This window comes from Anarrhichthys ocellatus, unplaced genomic scaffold (assembly GCF_004355925.1).
Source record: "Anarrhichthys ocellatus isolate YVR2014 unplaced genomic scaffold, GSC_Weel_1.0 scaffold47, whole genome shotgun sequence".
Lineage (NCBI taxonomy): Eukaryota > Metazoa > Chordata > Actinopteri > Perciformes > Anarhichadidae > Anarrhichthys > Anarrhichthys ocellatus.
This window is the reverse complement of record NW_022280077.1, coordinates 1,945,392-1,965,227: the sequence shown is the minus strand read 5'-3', so window position 1 is coordinate 1,965,227 and position 19,836 is coordinate 1,945,392. Positions and strand designations below refer to the sequence as shown.

The 19,836-nt window shown below is 42.8% G+C and overlaps 1 protein-coding gene across 1 annotated transcript in view; it reads right to left on the bottom strand.

Annotated features, from left to right (window-relative positions):
• The window catches only part of nalf1b (NALCN channel auxiliary factor 1b), a 68,603-nt gene extending 49,941 nt beyond the window's left edge, over window positions 1-18,662 (bottom strand). The window contains exon 1 of the mRNA XM_031869629.1: window positions 17,297-18,662. Within this exon, the coding sequence (XP_031725489.1) occupies window positions 17,297-18,028 (732 nt within the window). The 5' untranslated portion in view covers window positions 18,029-18,662. The remainder of the gene's footprint in view (window positions 1-17,296) is intronic.
• Between the last annotated feature and the right edge of the window lie 1,174 nt (window positions 18,663-19,836).

Sequence of the window (19,836 nt, the reverse complement as noted above, 5' to 3'; positions counted from 1 at the left end):
TCTCTCTCTCTCTCTCTCTCTCTCTCTCTCTCTCTCTCTCTCTCTCGCTCTGGTTCTTTTACTTAATATGCTTGCTGCAAACAACTCAGACTAACTTGGTGCAGAGCGCTCACAGCCATGCTTACTCAAACAGCATTCAGAGTCGGGTCAAGGAATGAGTGTGAAAACAGGTATCTGGGTGATGACGAGAGAAAATAAATGCACAAAGCTGCACAGCTGGCTGAGGTTACGATAGCAGAGGTAGACCTCGTATTGTTGTGGTATCCGCTCAGTGAACCGGTCTACACCACATCTTTCACTCAAATCCAGCCCGTTTCCTGTTACCATGGCAACCTATCTCTTCCTTCTCCCCAACTATTCCTTCTTTCCACCTCTTCTTTTTCATTCACCTTGTCTTACTTCAGCATAAGCTACATCAAATTCTGTCTATAAGGAGAACTGTTAAGTTATTTAATGAGAAGATGGTGCAGAAAGAAATGATTCATCTCCTCCACTAAATCACATGACATCACTTCCAGTATTATTCTCCAACTTTTTAATAGTGCATGCTAATAAAGGAAGCACTTGTGTACATCAATTTTATGAAATCAACAGCACATTAACAGCAACTAAGACAAGAGAATGAGGTGAGTGGGTGCAAGAAATCCTACAAAATATTAACTTAAGAAGCTTAAGAAGCTTTTACTTTCTCTCTCACATGCACGCACACACACACACACAAATATATAGATGTACACACACGCAGACGTGGTGGGTAGATTTTGCTGCAGTGGATGTGTCGTTGGTGTCTTCACAGTGACATTGGTGCTGAGTTACAGTGCTAATGAGAACTTTAATGTCACCCACACACAGACTCCTGGCAGACAGATTAGAGCTGTGATTACACTGAGCCCAAAGAACTCACACACATACACACAGAGAGAGACACACATTACACACCACGCAATGCCCAGATTACACTCACACATGTTGACAAACTGACATAAATGGGGTTGAAGTTTCACAAGCAAAGACTTCTCCTTCATACTGTTGCACTGTGCAGTTAGTGCAGCTTCAAGAGTGAGAGACACATCCAAAGAGAGAGAGAGAGACGGATAAACCCAGGCAGGCAGTGGAAAAGAGTTGGCATACAAACAATTTGAAGGTTCCGACTGTTTTCGGCAATGATACTACTGATCTCATTAAGCAGATCGGGTATTGGCCAAACATCACTGATCCACATAAAGAACAGTTCCACATGATTCGTTAAGAGTGGTAGGCTAACGTACACAAGGCTTCCACTTCCTAAATGTGCTACTATCAATGCATTTTAATGTGAAGGCAGTGGTCGGACTTTTCTATGAAACCAGAAGCGTTGACAATGACTTTAGCAGTTAGCTTACATTACTGTTGGGACTTCACGATGTGGGTGGAACACAGACAGAGGCCTACATGGGAAAACAAAAGCCTGACTTGGTTTGAACGGCGCCAAGCTCAATCGGGTGTTAAAATCTCACTTGAGTGTGAGATTTGGTTTAAACCACAATCCTGGTGCCTCATTGGACGAGCCCCGTGAAGTCACTGCGACAGACAGAAACGGATTACTTGCCCCTGTGCTTCCCCACTTTCCCCTGCAGAAGGAAGATCAAGGAATTCCCGGATTAGTTTGCCGCTTGACCCGCCAACAGAGCGGGTCCCCGGTCCTAGGCAGGAGAAATTCCACCGAACAAGTCCGAAGAAACACACCGACCACTACAAGCGATCTCAAGTCAAAGGCTTTTGTCTGGGCAGCGATAGGTCATAGTGTGTTTGTAACCTTTGTTTGTTTTGTTTAAAGTTTAACTGTACTATTTATCGTGTTATTGTGTGTTTTACGGACCGCCGAGTCCCCTTCAGTACTGTGTAACATAACTGTTGTGCATGTTGCTGCTGTAATAGTGTTGTTCCACGCTGCTGAGCTTTGTTGTGTTTAGATCAGCCTGTAAAGTTGGTAAACCGCCATCTTGCTCTCGCTCTGTCTTTTTCTCTCTCCCCCCACTCTTCTACACACACACACTCAGAGACCGACACGTACACACCTACACTCACACACACACACTCCCTTCACCACGTGATTGCTTGTTGCTTTTAGGTAGTATGCATGTAATTGTATAATAAATGTTTAATGATTTATAATAATGTAGATATTTGATCAGTATTGTTAGAGATAAATAAACTCTGTTAAAGTTTTGAAGAGCAGTTTTCTGTGGTTATTTTGTGCATATATGCTGTGATAATAGCTGGTCGTTATAGTCAGTGGTCAGATACAACCCTTCACCCTTCACTCTGAATGTGGAATAGTACCTGACTATTGATATTTTGACCATTTTTGAGACTTAATCCACAGTTTGGTTATAGGTCCCTGATCCCGGTGCCCCGCTATTATTAATATATGTTAGTCCTATTTGATATTGATCATTTTATTGATATCAATCATTTAATTCTCATACTTGCTAATAACCAAACCCGGTCCTGCCAAATCCCAAATTTACCAAAGATTTAGTCCATATAGTTTTTTCTAATGGTGTATTATTCAGATATTCATTTTGAAAATGAGCGTGATAAGATAAAATAAGATATACTTTATTGTCCTGCAGGGAAATTTGTCTTGGGCTTCAAGCCGCTGCATCACACAATACACCTGCCAGCGTCACAATCCACATGCACACGTAAAACATAGATCATACATAAACTCATGTATAAACATGGCTAAATACATATGTCGACAATATAGTTACGAATAATAAAACCATAATCATGTCACAATATATTAGTTCCCAATAAAATCATATCATATAATACTAATTGTTGCTATTTCATATTTTGTTGGAAGATGGAATGAATGCATTTTTGTAACAATAAAAGGCAACACCTGGAATTATGGGTTCAGAATATGTATGTGGACTTAATACTTGACTTGATGAAGGAAAACAACTCTGAAAACAAGGGCTGATGTTTACATCTTATTAAGGTGCGAGATCTGAGATTCAGAGCATTTCAATTGCCTCTCAACGTTTCTCAACATGTCGATGGGGAGCCGGCAGCTTAAACCTAACGGTGCTAACAGTGCAAACATTGCAAGCCATGAAGAAAGTGCTGACAGAGCTTACAGTTTCTACCTGAGGGGGAACCGGTGGGTGGGTGCTACGCTTCCACAACAAAGCTGTCGGTCGGGACCATATTATCAGCTGTAACTGCCGTATGGGAGCATGGGCAGCGGCCATGAGCTAACCAGCAGGGCATGCTCACATGCACTAACATCCACGAAAAGCATGTTCGTGTGTGCAAAAGAAGCTTGGATTACAACACACACAGAGCAACTTAATTCTCTGCTCGGGTAGATATTACTCCACTATATCTTTACATATCAAATAGTTGTTTGCTGCTATATTATTGCTCTGAATGTTAAAAACAGCTCCTTTAACAAAAGACTTTAAGAAACAGAAAAACATTACTGGAGGAGCTACATTTTTTAACATTCCAGTTTTGGTCTGGTAAAAAAGAAGGAAAAAAACAGAGCCACGCTCACCAAAGTGGTTTGGTGAAGAGATGTAGAAGCTGTAATTATGTAATTAGTCTGAGGGAAGCCTTTTCTGTGTGGACACAGAATACATTAAGCTCAGCACCAGCTCTGATCCCCACTGCTCACAGCAGCTCAGCGCTGATTGCCAGGTCTGTATCTGTTCACGGCAGCTACTCTACAGCACAAACTCTGTGTGTGTTAGACAAGAACTTGAAGGTAATTTTGGAAGTGACCTTTTCAAAACCCAAAACACGAAGGTGTGAGGAATGGATTAAAGAGTGTGTGTGTTTTTATCTGCTGCTGCAAAGGAACAGTACATTAACTGGCTTACTACCTCCAGTAGTAACCAAGTGTTACTACCAAAGCAAACAGACTATTATTATGTGTTACAGTTTACATGACAGAAACACCTGTTTCGGACAGGAACATCCGCTGTGTGGGAGTCAAGGTGCTAGTGTATCAGAGTTTAGAGAAGCGCTAGCAGTTCTTTTCCTTGTCTGGTTTGGGGGTTTTTACGCTTCATAAACTCACAGCCAAACTTGTGATTGAATAGTGTTACTCAATATAAAATTATTTTCTCTTACAAAAATAAAGCACACTGTTTGAACATAGGAGCACAAAAGCATAAATCTTACTGCTGTACTGTGTTGCATGTCCGCGGATGTTTTTCGATAGTAAGCATTCAAACCATCCAAGGGTTACGAACCAACAGCATTCTATTTACAATTTTACTGAAACAATAACACTGTTCTATAACATACAAGCGTATGTATCCACCCTGCAGAACATAAACAAAGCTGATGATTTATTTCCATGTCTTCTAAGGGGGGATGCAGACTTTGCACCCAGCACATGTAGCGTTAGCCTCAGTTGGGGGAGGTGAATAAAGGACTGATGGAGACAGAGGAAGAGATGAAAGAGAGAGCCCAAGTAATTCTGTCAGTAACAGTCCTGCTGTCCTCTGTTCGGGATATGACCCTCATCCTCCCCTAGCAATCAATCACCATCATTTCCTATGCCAGAGTTGTGCTACCAGCATCTGTGTTCCTTGACTGAAATACATTAATCTTGGATGGGGACGGGGGGTTGTAAGATCAAGCTACATACTCCCCATCACTAGCCCTTCCCCTGTGTGTCCACTCTAATTCTACATGTGTGTCCAGCTCACTCCCTCTCCGAGCATCATCAGTATTATTTTGTTGTCAATCTCGAGACCCACCCCCTCTCTTTATGCCTTTTCTTTCCACCTCATGTCTTCCTTTCTCCTGACGACTCCACCTCTCAATCAATCCCATCCAAAACATCACCCCTGCTTTTAAATGGGAAATCAATTAGTCAGTTAGTGAAAGTCACCCTTACTCTCTCTTACTCACCCTTTTCACCTTCTCACTCACACAGTCACACACAGTCACACACAGACGCACAAGCACAATCACTTACACGCCTTTCCTCACATCCCACCAATAAATGCTACAAATCGTTAAATCCTGAATGTTAGAAATTCGGAAAATCTCTCCGACGAAAGTCACATTTCCTAGTAGATTTCCAAGTACTGCAATGTATACCACAACAAACTGACACCACAGGCAAGAGGACGCTGAGGAGAAATTAAAGTGAGGACAATCACATTTTAAAATGTGGCCAATGAAAATAAGACTTACTGAAGAATAACTGGTCGGTTTAGCAAATGTTCGTCTGGTTCCCCAGAACCTTTCAATGGAAACCAGCTGGGAATGTCTCCCACACCAAGGGAGAGACAGTCCCAACTAGGGCTGGGGAAGCCCAAAGATTAAGTGCCGCAAAATGTTTTGTAGACCATCACAGTATGAAATAGAGAGGTCGTAACTTGACACCTATAGTTAAAACATGAATGTGCAACAGTGTGTCCTAAAGCCAGTGAAGGGTCAACGTTGTCTCCATAAGACTTTTTTTTAAGTAATGCATGAATGATCTACAATCTTTTCAATTGAATTTAACCATTTCATGTTGTGTTTAGTTGGTGTTTTGTTTGGACACCTTTTAGGTCTTCACAGGGATTTCCTTGCCTAACCGAACCATATGCTCTCCAAAGAGCACTGCCCTGTAACAGTGGAAGCTACCGTAAGAGTGCTAAAAGGGGGATATGAAGGGGTACTGCTGTAAATCCTGCCATAAAGAGAAAGGATGGAGACAGCTTTATCCAGCTAAGAGCCTGCACAGGAGGATTAGGGCCAAGGGAGCAAGATAGGGAGAGGAGGAGGAGGTGACGAACAGGGGCAACGATTGTGTGACGTGTAACCACCTTGATAAAAACTTAAAGAGGAATGGAATGAGGATTACAGTGGGGATATGATATCTACACCAAAACACATTCATGCCCTCCAGGTAAGAGCAGTGCAAACACACACGTACAGTGGCAGTCTGGACACCAAAAAAAAGCCTAATTTTATGTAAAGCTCAACTGTCTCAATACTCAATGGCTGCTGTCTCAGTTGTGGGAGTCTGGGCACATGGGTATGTGGTACTGAAACACAGAAGAGAATTTTGTGTGTGTAACATGAATTTTGACATACTGTATGTGTATGATACATCAAGCACACATAATGACACATAATGGCCACTTCTGATCAAATGGTCTCTGTACCTGGCGGAAAAGTCAGCAACTTAAATTGTGTCGTAGCCCAGGAGTGTATATGTTTCCATGACATTCCAATATCTGCAAAGATTGAGTAGAGTACAAAGTGTCAGCCTTGAGAAGGAATGTTTGTGTGGTGAGTACTTTTTTATTTACTGTTGTGTGCCTGTGATGTTTGTTGAAATATGCTGGAAAGAGGAAATGAAGAGGTTGACAGTGTATTTGCTTTAAAAAAAAAAAAAGCAAGGTACAGCAGTGTCACAAGGGTGTGGGAGCAAGGGATAGAAGTGTTCTAGTTCCTCCTCGGTGCTTTTGAAAAGTCAATGACGGATGAATAATTTACAGGGAATCAGTCAGGGGCTGTCAACGCCACTGTAAAGCAAATCTGCAACAAACGAGACAAAGCAGGACAAGACTAAAGCACCATACATGTTATACAGGTCGTTCCCAAGCGGGGGAAAGATGGGATACAAATAATAAAAAAGAAGAATGATGGGGAAAAATGGAGTAAAAGGATGACAAATGAGTGACAAAGCTGCAGTTGATGAATGGCAGATGGAGGGGCAAATAGACAAAAGGGTCTCAGACAAAGAGGGAAACTTCAGCAGGTGGAGAAGCACTAACCCCTCCGCCATCCATCCACTTCACACACACATACACATACACGGCAGGCAAAAAAATATTGCGAAGAGGTGCAGATAAGACCCTCATCATCAGGTCAAGTTCTCCTCAATTCCTCTTCTGTCTTGCTTTGTTCCTTCCCCATGTTCTATCTGTTCCCATCAATAACCTCTCTCTCTTTCTCTGCACCTCCGCGCTCCGTCCACAATCAAATTACTGTGTCAGACTGGAGGAGGTGTGGGGGTGAGGAGACTACATGCTTATAGCTTCAGCCCACTCACAAAATCGGACCACCAAACACTGTAGGTCTCACATACTTTAAGCCTGCATCCCGCACAAGAAAAGGATCCTCAGGTAAGGTGGTTGCTAGGTACCACTGGGATAATGATGTGAATAATAATCAGCCTCTTTGGCTTTATAATGAGGGCTGTGCGGAGGACAACACAAACCCATTTGCATCCATTTGAATGGAGGCATTAAATGTAATATTGCCTAAAGGCTATTTTAGCGTTTTTTTCACCCCACCTGGAAAAAGCTTTTTAGGGGACACAAAGGGCAATGACTGAAGAATAAAGGTGTTTTAAAAAGTCTGTATCACGCTTGGTTGTTACCCTGAGTGCATGCTGCCCTGGAAACAGCCATGAAACAATGCAATATTGTTGTCTTGACTTCTATTATGACCTTATGACCAAACAGGGATAAAAATATCCATCATGACTGAAAACATTTAGAGCGTCAAAGCAAAGTCACATTGTTTTCACACTTGTTAACCCAGAAACAAGAACAACTGCATCAACTGTGTTTCACTTCTGAATGTCACCACTGGTCGACTGAATATAGGGATATTGCAGCTAGAGCTGAAACAATAATTGGTTCATTTATTTGTCGAAAAATGCTAAACATTCTCTGGTTCCAGCTCCGCGAGTGCTGCTGTTCTTTATCATTTATGATGGTAAATTGAATATCTTTATGCTGGGATTTATAGTTGAATAAAACAAGCAATTTAGATATGTCACCCCAGCCTCAGGGTAATTATAATGGACATTTTTCATTATTTTATGACATTTTATGGAAATAAAAATGAATTGGTTAATTAAAAAATAACTAGCAGATTATTAGAATCAAAATGATTGTTAGTTGCAACCTATAACAATGAAAATATTTCCAGTGTAAAGTTACATAACATAAAAAGGAATAGTTCAGCATTTTTGGAAATATCCTTATTTGCTTTCTTGCAGAGAGTTGGATGAGAAGATCAAAAACACTGTGTCTGTATGGTGAATATGAAGCTAATGTTAGCAGCTAGTTAGCCAAGCATAGTTAGTTAAAACAGCTAGCCTGAATCTGTCCAGAAGTACCAAAATGAATCTACCAGCACGTCTAAAGCTCACTTATTAACATCGTATGTCTTGCTTGTTTAACTAGTAAAAAAATCGAAGCGTTCAGTCTGCTAGGCTAAGCTGACCGTCTCCTAGCTGTAGCTTATTTAACCAACGGTGGGGAAACAATAAACACTAAATTGTGGGTGGTAACGCATTACTTGACATCATAAATGTAATAAGATTACCAAAATCCTAATCGCAACGTGTTACTGTATTACTGTAATTCTCAGCAAGAAAGCGAATGAGTGAATCTTCTCAAAACTCTTCCTTTGAGACATGCTTTCAATCAATCTTCATACTAAATTAATGACAAAAGCTGATGGAAGCAACTACAACATCCCCCTACGCCATGCACTCAAGCATGCAAACATGTGCCGCCCTCACTCAACAAATTCACTCACGCTCATCCATTGACAGAAACACTAGCCTGATTAAAATTGAAAGGATTAGGTAGGACCAGGTGCTCAGATGAATTGTTTGTACAACACCCAGAGAAAATACAGTATGTCAGGGGATCTGACACGAGCCCATCATGCTGCACACATCACTGGGTATTCCCTATTTAACCATTCCCTTGTCAGTCCCTCTCCACCCCTCTTCTGTTTGCTTCTGTCTCCTGCCTCTCTCCCATGTGTGTGGTGTTGTTGGTTCTGCTATAAAGTATGTGTCTGCTCATGCCTTGAACTGTATGTACAGTATGTGTGAGTTCATACCATAAAAACTGCATATTCGTGTGTCTATCTTCTCTCACTCCTCTGCTGTGCTCTCCCTGAATCAGGACATGCTGTGAGCGGCTGACGATGATGATGACTCAGTAATGTGAGAATGTCACCACCAGAGTCTGGGAACTGTGACTGGTTTCTGTCTCTCTGCCAGTGATGCTCAGAATGTAGCTTTCTCAGCACCCTTCACTATTGCTATCAGTTTCTTTATAAACTTGGTGTTTTTTTCCCATTTCAATAGGTTTTGTTGACATGTAGACATGTGAGTCTCCGCCAGATTGCAATCTATAGCACTATACTTTGCTCCATTGGGTGGCGGGTGTCAACACACCTGAAACTTCTAAAAAACACAAGAACAATAACGTGTGTACTTCGCTAGTAATGTATTCACAACATTAGCAGCTTAGCTAGGTAGCTAACAACTATCCATAAACACAAACATTTTAATCTCGTCATTACGGGCTCTCACTCACACTTCCTCGCAGATAACAGATCAATGCTCTTTCACAATCATAGATCATTCAGTAGTTACACTGATCAGGGATCAGATAAATGCCACAAAAGCACATTATGACTTTTGCATGAGCTTAAGTGTTGGAAACGCTGTCCTGCTTTCTTTCTGATGCTTTTAACTTGACAGGAACAATTGTGGCAGATTTCCATGTAATTTCAGTGTCACTTCAGCCGCCAATATCGCAAGGGAAAGGGCCCTGTGAGGAGCTACGTTCACAGGCAGCTCACTGACGTAGTTACACTTGGAGGACAAAAGATTGTGATTATGTCTCGGAAATATTGATACATTAATACTGTTTCAATATCAGAATGATGTTTTTAATGGTTTTGGTTGCACTTTTAATTTTCTGGTATCTGATTCATCAGAGATGCATGAAGAGGTTATGTGTCAATGGTGACTGTGTTCAGCTCAGCTTTTACTATTTTTATAATTCCCCTACTTGCTCCCAGTCAAGCTGTTTGTTATAAACTGTGACCAGTATTTTCTGTAAAAATGCATAAAAATAAAAAAAAATGACCCATCTTCAACTACTTCCATCCATCAAATGCTTACAGGTTTAGCTTCAAGATGGTTAAGGTCAGGGTTGAGACGATTTAGGGTAAATGCAGAGGACATAGGATATGTAAACAGACTAACAGGAAGTGCTGCCTCAGATGTCAAGCCCGCCAGAAAAAAATACCCTTCTAATTGAAAGCAGGAAGTGGTTTGAGATTTGATAAAATAGGCTTGTTTAAGATTAATCCCTTTTCGCTTGGTGGCCTGCAGCCGGAGGGAGGTGACGAAAAGCTACAATCAACTTGGGCAGTTTCCAGCAGCATCAACAGTTCAGGAAGTCACATATACATTTATCAGATCCTGATTGAAAAAGAAAAACATTTGTCAGCCTAACATATCCAGCTTTTGCTCAAACGCCACCAGCCGAGTCTCTTGGCAGTTTGTGAAATAGTCATGAAATGGATTTCTAATGATTCGTGTACATGGACATACATTTTGTTTTTGTGCTCCGTATGAAAATAGTGGCAATGGAATGATCCTTTTTTTGTGGTGGACACACAAAGTAAACACATCCACGTGACTTAGCAACGGTCAGAGCTAGTGACGTAGTATTAGATATTGAGAAAGACTATCTGTGGTGGGTGGGTCAAACAAACACAGGACTTTCAACCACGAGATCGGTGTTTGAGACTCAATGTGTTGTGTTGGATAGTGAAGTGACGGGTTTGTTTCTAAGGGTCTAAGTTTGTTGCATAAACTTAAGGTTAGTTTTGTTGCACAATGTCATGGTGAAGGGACAAAAGATACTTCCAATTGAAAACATTATTTGAAAGTCCCGGAGAGAAACACAAAATAAATGGATGTCCACATACAAGAATCACCAGATTAAAACATGACTATTTCACAAAATGCCGTGAGTCTGTGTTGATACCACAAGGTATTGAACAAGTACCAATTCAGCATTGCACTCCTATCACATTGTTGGACATTGCAGCTCTAACTGCTGACAGTTCGGTTGGAGATTTAGGTGTTATGCTAGTAGCCTTTGATGTCAAGCCACTAGCTTCAAGCAGAGGTGAGGAGCGGGCAACTGAGGTGTCTGGTAAGGTCATTTCTTTCTAAGTACACATCCCCAGATTCTTTTTATTTCTCAAACCCATTTATGAGATTTGGCAGCTCCCTCTGGAGCCACAAAAGGTTTTATACATTTTTCACATACGCAGTAGTATTTTCCAAGACCAGTAAACACACACCTAGTTCATTAAATTATTTTATAGAGAAGTTCCATGTAAAGACCCTGTTTGCCTCAAATTTGTTCAGAATTCAGATGCCTTTCCCTCTCGGAGAGAAATGAAATGTGATGTGCTCTTCCATTCAGTTTCTCATCCAATATGAATGACCCCATCAAACAGCACACTGGCATTACTGTAATACTATTGTGTAAATGGCACATAATTGCACTCTCTGCTTTAAAAATGCAATGCAATGACTAATTCCACTGAAAGGCACTTTCTCTTCCTTTCAAGTAAACTTTTCAGTCCACAGATCGATGTCATGCTTACACACAAGAACACAATTAACATTTGCATCTCAACACAAATGAGACCAGAAATATGAATGGCTGTCATGGTAGCACTAGGCTCCTCTAATTATTGTCAGATTATGTTAATCCAATTGACATCTTATTTTGTTCGCCACCAACTAACACTGGATGAAACTGAAGTGGGAGATTTCAGCCGCATCCCGGGCTCTAGAGCAAAATCTGTTGTGAAGATGCATATTGTTTTTTTCTCCTTTAGTCGTGAAGATGCTGTCTATTTTATATCAATGTGGGCTGTAAACACCTAATATCATCAAAAGCCTAAACAAATAAATGCCTGTTTATCGATTTTATCTGAGAGTTTAATGCATTTTGTATGGAGTCAGTTATCAATAGCAGCCATTTCTGCTCTCTCTAGCCCCTTCTCTCTCTTCACTTTGTCACAGAAAATCAAAAATAACACATCACCCACTCATCAAATCATTCAACTAAGCATACCAGTGAGGCAGAGGAGAGAAGAGACAGATAGCAAGTGTGCATTTGTAAAAAGTCATAATTTGTTTATGCCACAGATCTGATTGAATTTGATGCCTTCAGAGGACTCATTGCAGCGTTTATGTCATTGAGTAGAGCTGATGTATGGCCTACAGTGACTGGCTGGATACATGCAGCTGGCTGTTGCACACAGTCTCGCACACATAGAGCACATACTGTTCTGTTTTTTTACCCATGCACCAAGCTAACAGGACAGCACTCCTCCACACATCGACTGAATGAGGGACAGGACTTTTTTCAGAGTACTGGACTGCAGGAAAGAGGGAGGAAAATATATGGAGAGAAGGAAATGGGATGTGTCGATCGGAGCTGAGGCCAAAGGCAGCGAAGGAGGGAGATGTACGGTATCATTGTGCTGCGTCGACGGGGAATAGAGGAGGACGAGGAGGCGTTTCCATGGGAGTGCTGCTGTGTTCTTCTCGAAACAGACGCATTCCCTTATCTCCTGCCTGGGGAGAAACAAACACTGGCAGCTCATATGAAGGGGAGTTTCCCTGGATCTATTTGAGCTGCGTAGAGAAGCAACAGAGCCCTAATTGAATTTGAGGGCGAGAGAGAGAAAAGTGCAGGACTTGCAGTAAGGACATGCTGTCTGCTGATAGCAGGACTATCTGGACATTATGTGCTGTGTCAAAGCAGGCTTTCATTTAATTTACATAAAAAAGATCGTCCTGTTAAACAAATATGTAGCACAACATGAATTTGTATGAAAGCTAAATGTGTTAGCAGAAACATATGATGAGTCAGTATGTTTTCTTACGTTTGTCTGTTTGTCACAAAAGTTGTATATAACGTTAGTGGGCTGAATGCCGTACATATTACATATACTTTGTCACTTTGAGCTGAAATATCAGGGTCCTGGGTACTGTGCTACATACAGCTGCCATGCTAGCAGTGGGGCTCTATGGCGATGTCAGTCTGCTGATTGGTTAGTCAGCAAGTATTGACTGACTGAGGAAGAACTACTGATTGAATCTCACTACTCTTAACTATTTGATCAATTTCTATGCAATTTGAAACATATTCATGTTCCTCTCAGGATTATAATCACTTTGATGATCCCATTGACCATCATCAGGTCAAAGTTCAATCAATCAATTCTTTGGTGTATAACTACCTGCCAAACCAATGACATTCAATTCAGACTTAGCTGCACTTTGTGTTTAGAGCTAATTCGCTAATTTTAGCGTGCTAACACACTAAACTAAGACCTAATACCTAAATATCAACATGTGAGTTTGTTGTCGCTGACATTTGAATTTAGTTCAAAGCCCCTCTGTCCCTTAGCACAGCCTCACGGAGCCGTTAGCAGTACTGTAGACTGGTTTTACTGTATCTCTGGCCTGCTTCTTGTGGTGTTACGATGCAAAATTTCCTTCCTGGGTGTCAATAAAATGCTCTTTTCTTTTCTCCAGCAGGGACTTTTTGTAATTCTGTTTTATTTAATGGGAAACCCAATCATCCTATCGTCGCTGTTGAGTTAAAACATAAACAGCTGAATTAAATAGGGGCTTAACTGAATAGTCTTGTAGAAATAGAGAGTGATAGAGGAGACACGGTGATTGAATAAGCAGAGGCTGTGTGACGGAGCACACATTGGGATTTGTCTGGACAGGCCTGTAATTCAAGGGAAGGAAAGGACCTTAACCTAGATCAGTATCTATCACTCCAGCAGGAGAAGAGAGCTCAACACCCACATATTTGTAGGAAGGGAGAGGGAGAGAGAAACCGAGGTCCCTGATGGGAAGTAAGTCTATGAGGAGGAGGGAGAGAGAGGTGGAGGCGATGTAGATACGGATATTGGACACATCTATACATGTGATGTTGGTTCCTCAGAGCTCTGACACAGATGGGAGGAAGACAAAGAGGGAAAGGATGTGAAAGTAAGAGAGAGACAATAACAGATAGAGGAAGGAGATCAACATGTTGAGGCAGAGACACAGCTGCCAGAGAAGCAGAGTGCAAATTAAATTACACCGGAAGGGACAGTCAGGTCTGGGTCTGCAGGAAACACTGCACATGGGGCTCTTTGTGTGAGTGTGTGTAGGAACACATGTATGTGTGTGATATAGACAGGTACATAGAGAGATCAAAAGGTGTAAATAACACAAGAAGAAATAATAAAGAAATTAGACATTACATCTATTGCACTTCTGCCCATCCTGGGAGAGGGTTTCTTTCTTTTTTTTTCCCTGTTAAAGGGTATTTTTGGGGGAGTTTTTCATTATGCAATGTGACGGTCCAAGAACAGAGAATGTCGTATATTATTGTATAGATTGTAAAGCCCTCTGAGGCAAATTTGTGATTTGTGATATTGGACTATACAAATATAATTGTATTGAATTGAAAAGAACAGAAAAGAAAAAAGACGGTATATAACATAACAATCTACAGAGGGCTTCACATTGTGACTTGTCATAGTAGGAGAAGCACAAGTGCTATTAACATAAATGATGGCGGTTTTATTCCCAGTAAGACATGATAGTGTGACATTGAGCCAGCATTCTCCATAACAGGACACTGAAACCGGAGCATCTAAATGGAATCTTATACACCTAAGCTTTTCCTATGTCAAAATATCTTTGGCCCGATCTGTGCACACACTTTCAGGAAGTGGAGTCTGACAGCCACAAGTCAGAACAAATAAAGACCAACCTCAGTCAAAGGCAGCGTCTGGCACTCAGCCGCAAGCCCATTTGTTCCTTCTGAAGTTGTATATTTTTTAAAAAACGGGTCACACATCTATAGTTTATTTCTTTTTGTAGAGTAACTCAAACAGAAGTAAAGCACTAATGAGTATTTACGACAGCAGGACAGGGTATGTGGATCGACTCTAAATAAACTGCGGTGCCTATTTTCATGGAAATGAAGAACCATGTCACCAAATGCAACAGCGTGGCTCACTGGTTTGTTTTTAATAGTTTTTGGGGCAACAATGGAGATCTATGACACAGATGAACAAGCTCTGTGAGGCTTTAGCTACACAGCTAACACTTGCTAGTACACTGTAGCAACACATCATTATCTGTAAACAAGGCAGGCCCAGTGACAGACACCAGCTTGATGAAAGCTAGCTATGTTTGAATGATCTGTCCATGAAGATTACTTAGACTATGTCCTATTATGTGTGCATGTCTACTGTTTATACGCGTTGATATTATCACCTCTTTGTGAGAGTTTCAAATCTTCAATCCAAAGTTGTTCTTACTGTCACATTCACCTCTGAACCTTACCTCGCGTGTTCCCCTATTCTTTCACCTTTCTTCTCATCTCACTGCTTATCTGTTCTCTCATCCCCTTCACTTAAACAACACTGACAACGTACGTCCACAGTATACAGAAACACCACCGTGATGTTACGGTTGCAATTCATTCAAACCATTTGAAATGGAGCCTTGAGCAGTTTGTTTTAAAATGTGGACAAGGAAGTAAAAAAGAGGTCTGAAATGAGAGAAACACGAGAGATAAGAGTGAACAGCAATAAGTATTGTTTCGAGCTGTCTACTGTCTTTTTATTGTCCAGTAGAGTGCTTCTTCAAGGAGCGGTGGTTTGTGATGCAGGCCCGGGGTGCTGTGCTTTCACAAAGGTCACACGAACACTGGAGCAGATTAGCAATTCAGATTGGGCTAAAGGGGCTAAAAGGCTGCTGTAGCCCTGCCTGAGTCTGATTACATTAGCAAAGAGTAGGAGTGCAAATGCACCATAGCGATTAGATGGCATGAGAAGGAAGCAGCTATGAGATGTTTTATGAAACAGGTTCATGAACATAAATACACATACATTACATGCTCTGACAAACAGGCCGTATAAACTATGGCTCACAATAAAACCTCAGTATATCCTCCCACTAACTGGCCTTCCTCAGTCACACACACATGGATTATCAGCACTCACAGCCCAGCCTCCTGACCATCTGCCCTTGTACAACATCCATCTTGTATAAAATGTGTTTGGCTTGCTGGATCATTATTAGGGAAGTTTTAAGGGAAGATTTCCTGCTTTCCAAGGTCCATTCCCTGACCTGGTGATGCTGCAGCTCACCTGACTTTGGACACATATTTATAACAACTGTCACTATAATTCCTCACAATCTCAATATTCAGGACAAGGAAATTGGTTATGCCACGGTGCATCGAACACAAGAACATGTTACAGCACGGGAGAAAAGTTCATCTGCCAAGTATAAATAAAGCTCTGTGAATGCAACAGAATGCATGTGCTGTTCTGTACCAGAGGCAGTACAAGCCAGACAAACATCATACATCTTTGTTGTCCTTGTCAGACCATTCTCCCACATCCTTGAACCCACCTGATTTAGCTAATCAGGTATGGGTGGAGGTGGGTAAGATGCAGTGTAGCTGTTCGCTTTGTTCAAGAAATGAGGTTGGTCATGGTCTTTGTGCCGGATTAATTAAAATAATTCACAATGTAAGTACACAGCTGAAGAAACAAACATGTCTTCCGGAAAGGCCTTTCGCAGGGCCTTCTTACAGCAGGATGGACAGTGAGCACAGGAGGATGCACAGCTGTCTGGGGGAGAAAACGCCTCCGCAACAGTCCAGTGCACAACAAATGAACCAGATTGAAGTGGAATTCAACCAGTGTATCCCCACCATGTTACTATTTACAGGTACGTTTATTTTGCTTCCACAGGCGGGTGGGCTTTGATGCCTAAAGTAACACAAGACAAAGTGTGTTTGTCTGCGTGTGTGGACCATGTAGACATAGGTATGCCATGTTGTTCACATGCGCAGCATGTACTCCACAGCCTGAGGTATGTGCTGTCTAAGGCTACCGTGTTATGGAAACAACAAGCAAACTGGGAACAACACAAAGCCTGGATTAGGTGCAGAAATCACTGGCGTGCTATTAACGATATTGAAATGAGCACCACTCAGCAGCCCTTCTCTCCCCTCATCTCATAGAGCTGCGGTAGTGGTGCAAGCCTGGCCCTTGCTCCAAATGTCAAACGTCACTTCCACAGCCACAGGTCACAAAGTAGTCCATGTTAAAAGATTAGGTTTGGAGAGAGAAACGAGGAAGAAAGAGAGGGAGGGAAAATGATGAGGGACTGTGGGAGTCTGCTGACCTGTCCTCTTGTCCCCCATGCCATGTGGTGCAACTGTGTGTTTGTGCAAACCCTGGCAGGCCAAATGAAGGCTACTGGTAGCCTGAGAGCTAAAAAAAAATAAATACCAGTACACTGGCAAATATGCCCAACGGTTGCCATGACGACTGTGAACCCACCCCCTTAAATGCACTTGTAGGTGCGCGTGTGTGCGCGCGCGCGACCCAGCCTCGTTAGTCCTACCTTGCATTCCTCCATGCACGTCCTAACCGAGTACGCATCCGTCTCGTATTTCTGAACCAGCAGTTCAAACTCCCGGTAGTTGTCCTCCGCCCGCTGGTCGAGAAGCTGATAAGCCCGAACACACTTGCTGCATCCCAGCAGATCCACCCCCATGGCCATATCCAGGTTGCAATTCAAATCGTCCGGACTCGTAAACCCGTAAAACAAATCCAAAAGTGAGTAGGAATTACAAAAAGAAAGGTACAAATCGCTCAGATTCACGTACGCCAGCGGTGTCCCTCTCTCCCCTCCACCGGAGAGGCCCAGGCACACGGTCCTCGCGTCCGTGAAAGTAAAGCAGTCTTTGGACAGGCTGTCTGGATGACAGGTGTCCATTCGCCACAGAGGTTTGGTAGAATTCCCTAGAAAAATAACATCTTGCTTTCTTGCGAGACGGTTGGGGTCGGGTGATGGTGGGATATGCTGTCGGTGGAGGGAGTTTGGGTACTCGCCCGTGTCCGTAAAAGCAAGCCCCTTGTCCGACCGCTTGTCTCGGGTTCGCGTCAGTTTCGCCTCGGCGCAGAACCACAAGTGATCAGAGAGCAGGACGGTGATGAACAGCAGAGAGGCCAGCGACAGTCGCCATCTCTGGGCCCGCTCCGACTCGGTAAATGGCTTCTCGTTCTCTCGGGGTGCAAACCAGTATTTTAAGCCCTCATCATGCTGCCGACGCATCCAAGCACCCCTGGTCATATTTTAGGAAAGTGCTGCCCTGGCCGACTCCACCGCGGGGGCTGCTTTGCCACAATACTCATGGACTTGGGGGGAGACGGACTCCGGTTTATTCTCCTCTGTAACGGTGGGGTGCCGTGCCTCCGCCGGTCCAGGGCGCTCCTCTATCGCGCCAGCAGCGATCGGTGCTATTCCGATCCAATTAGCGCGCCCGCACAGATTAAGCTTCGCGCTGCCGCATCCTGGTTCCCCATGGCTCTTCGGGGGGAAACGGCGTCCTCTTTGACCGCATGCCCCCCTCTCCCGACCGTCCCTCCCCGGGGTTTGTTCTGTCGTCGGGGGCGCAGGGAGACCAGCTGTTGGGAGCCTCTCGGTACTGATGCTGCGCGTCTATGCTGCCGCCCGTTCGGTTGGAGGATTCACTTAAAGGAGAGCAACGAGCCCTTTCGATGCACGCACACTGTCCGGTACCTGGGTGGAAAGCCTAGAATCCTTTCTCCCGTTGGCCATTGTCATCTTGAACCGCGATTAAGTTGCCGCCATGTTCGTCTTGAAACACTTTTTCGGAGAGCTGGGTCGGTTTGCGTCATCTTCATCGTTGCGATAGCTCCATCGTTGCGCAGTGGCGGAGCAGCTTATTACCTATATGCACACACACAAACACACACACACACACACACAGGGAGGGAGGGGGGGAAGGAAGAGAGAGAGAGAGAACAGACACACAGAAAGGTGGGGTGTTTAGGTATATCCTCTGCTCTTCATGAGTAACAGTCCCCAAATATTGTCTTGGCAGGGCACAAACACACACTTTTGGCGACATCTTGCTTTTGGTGCAGGATAGACGCGAGTCCTTTCACGAGAACAGCAATGCAGGTAAGACATCACTCTGACTGTTTCGATATAGTCATTACGATGTATCGATCTGGCCCATTTCATACACGCAACGTATAGGCTGCATATATCGCAAATCCTCACATTGCATTGCTCCTTTTGTTGCTCAGAGGGAACGCAGCTGAAATAGACATCAAGAAAATCAGGGCTTTGACAACACTACTGAAAACTATTCATGCTTGAGCCTCTATAGGCAAGTGGAAAGCAGCTGAACAAGCAAGGTTTGAGCTTGTAGGTTTAACAATATCATGTACCTGTTCCCTGCAGGGGTCCTATCTTATCAGTTATGTTGTGTTTGGTCAGTGGGTTTAAAACAAACACATGAATTACACTATGGCCCTGTATGTAATGTCCCTGGTGTGTGTGTGTCTGTGTGTACACGCGTGTGTGTGTGTGTGTGTGTGTGTAGGTGTGTACACGCGTGTGTGTGTGACAGAGAGAACGAGGTGGGAGGGGGAGATAGGAGGTAGTTGCACTTAAGGTGCAGAAAGTAAATTACAGTATTTATCCTGGTCCTTAGAGCTATACTAATCATTGTCAGCATGGCCTGCAGTACCAAATATAAAGTGTTACTTAATGTTAATGGGCTGTAAATTGGGGATATGACAAGAGATGATTGCCTGATTCATTTGAGTTTAAGGCAGGGCGGGAGGCGACGTATTCTATACAGTTTGTTGTTAAAGGTGAAATGTGGTCATCTAACGCCAATCCAATTAGCTTTAGAACAGCCAGTGTCTCTCTGCCCCCCAAAAAATATGCAACAACATATTAAATAGTGCAGGGACTTAAATGAATATGGTTTATATTGTGTGTAATTGCTATGGGAGAACAGCACTGAATTTCATCACCATGGATAGCTCAGCACTTGCTGCTGTGTGTAAGCTGCAGTTTACTCAGTTTCCTGTCACATGTGTTTATTTTGTAAAACTACTCTC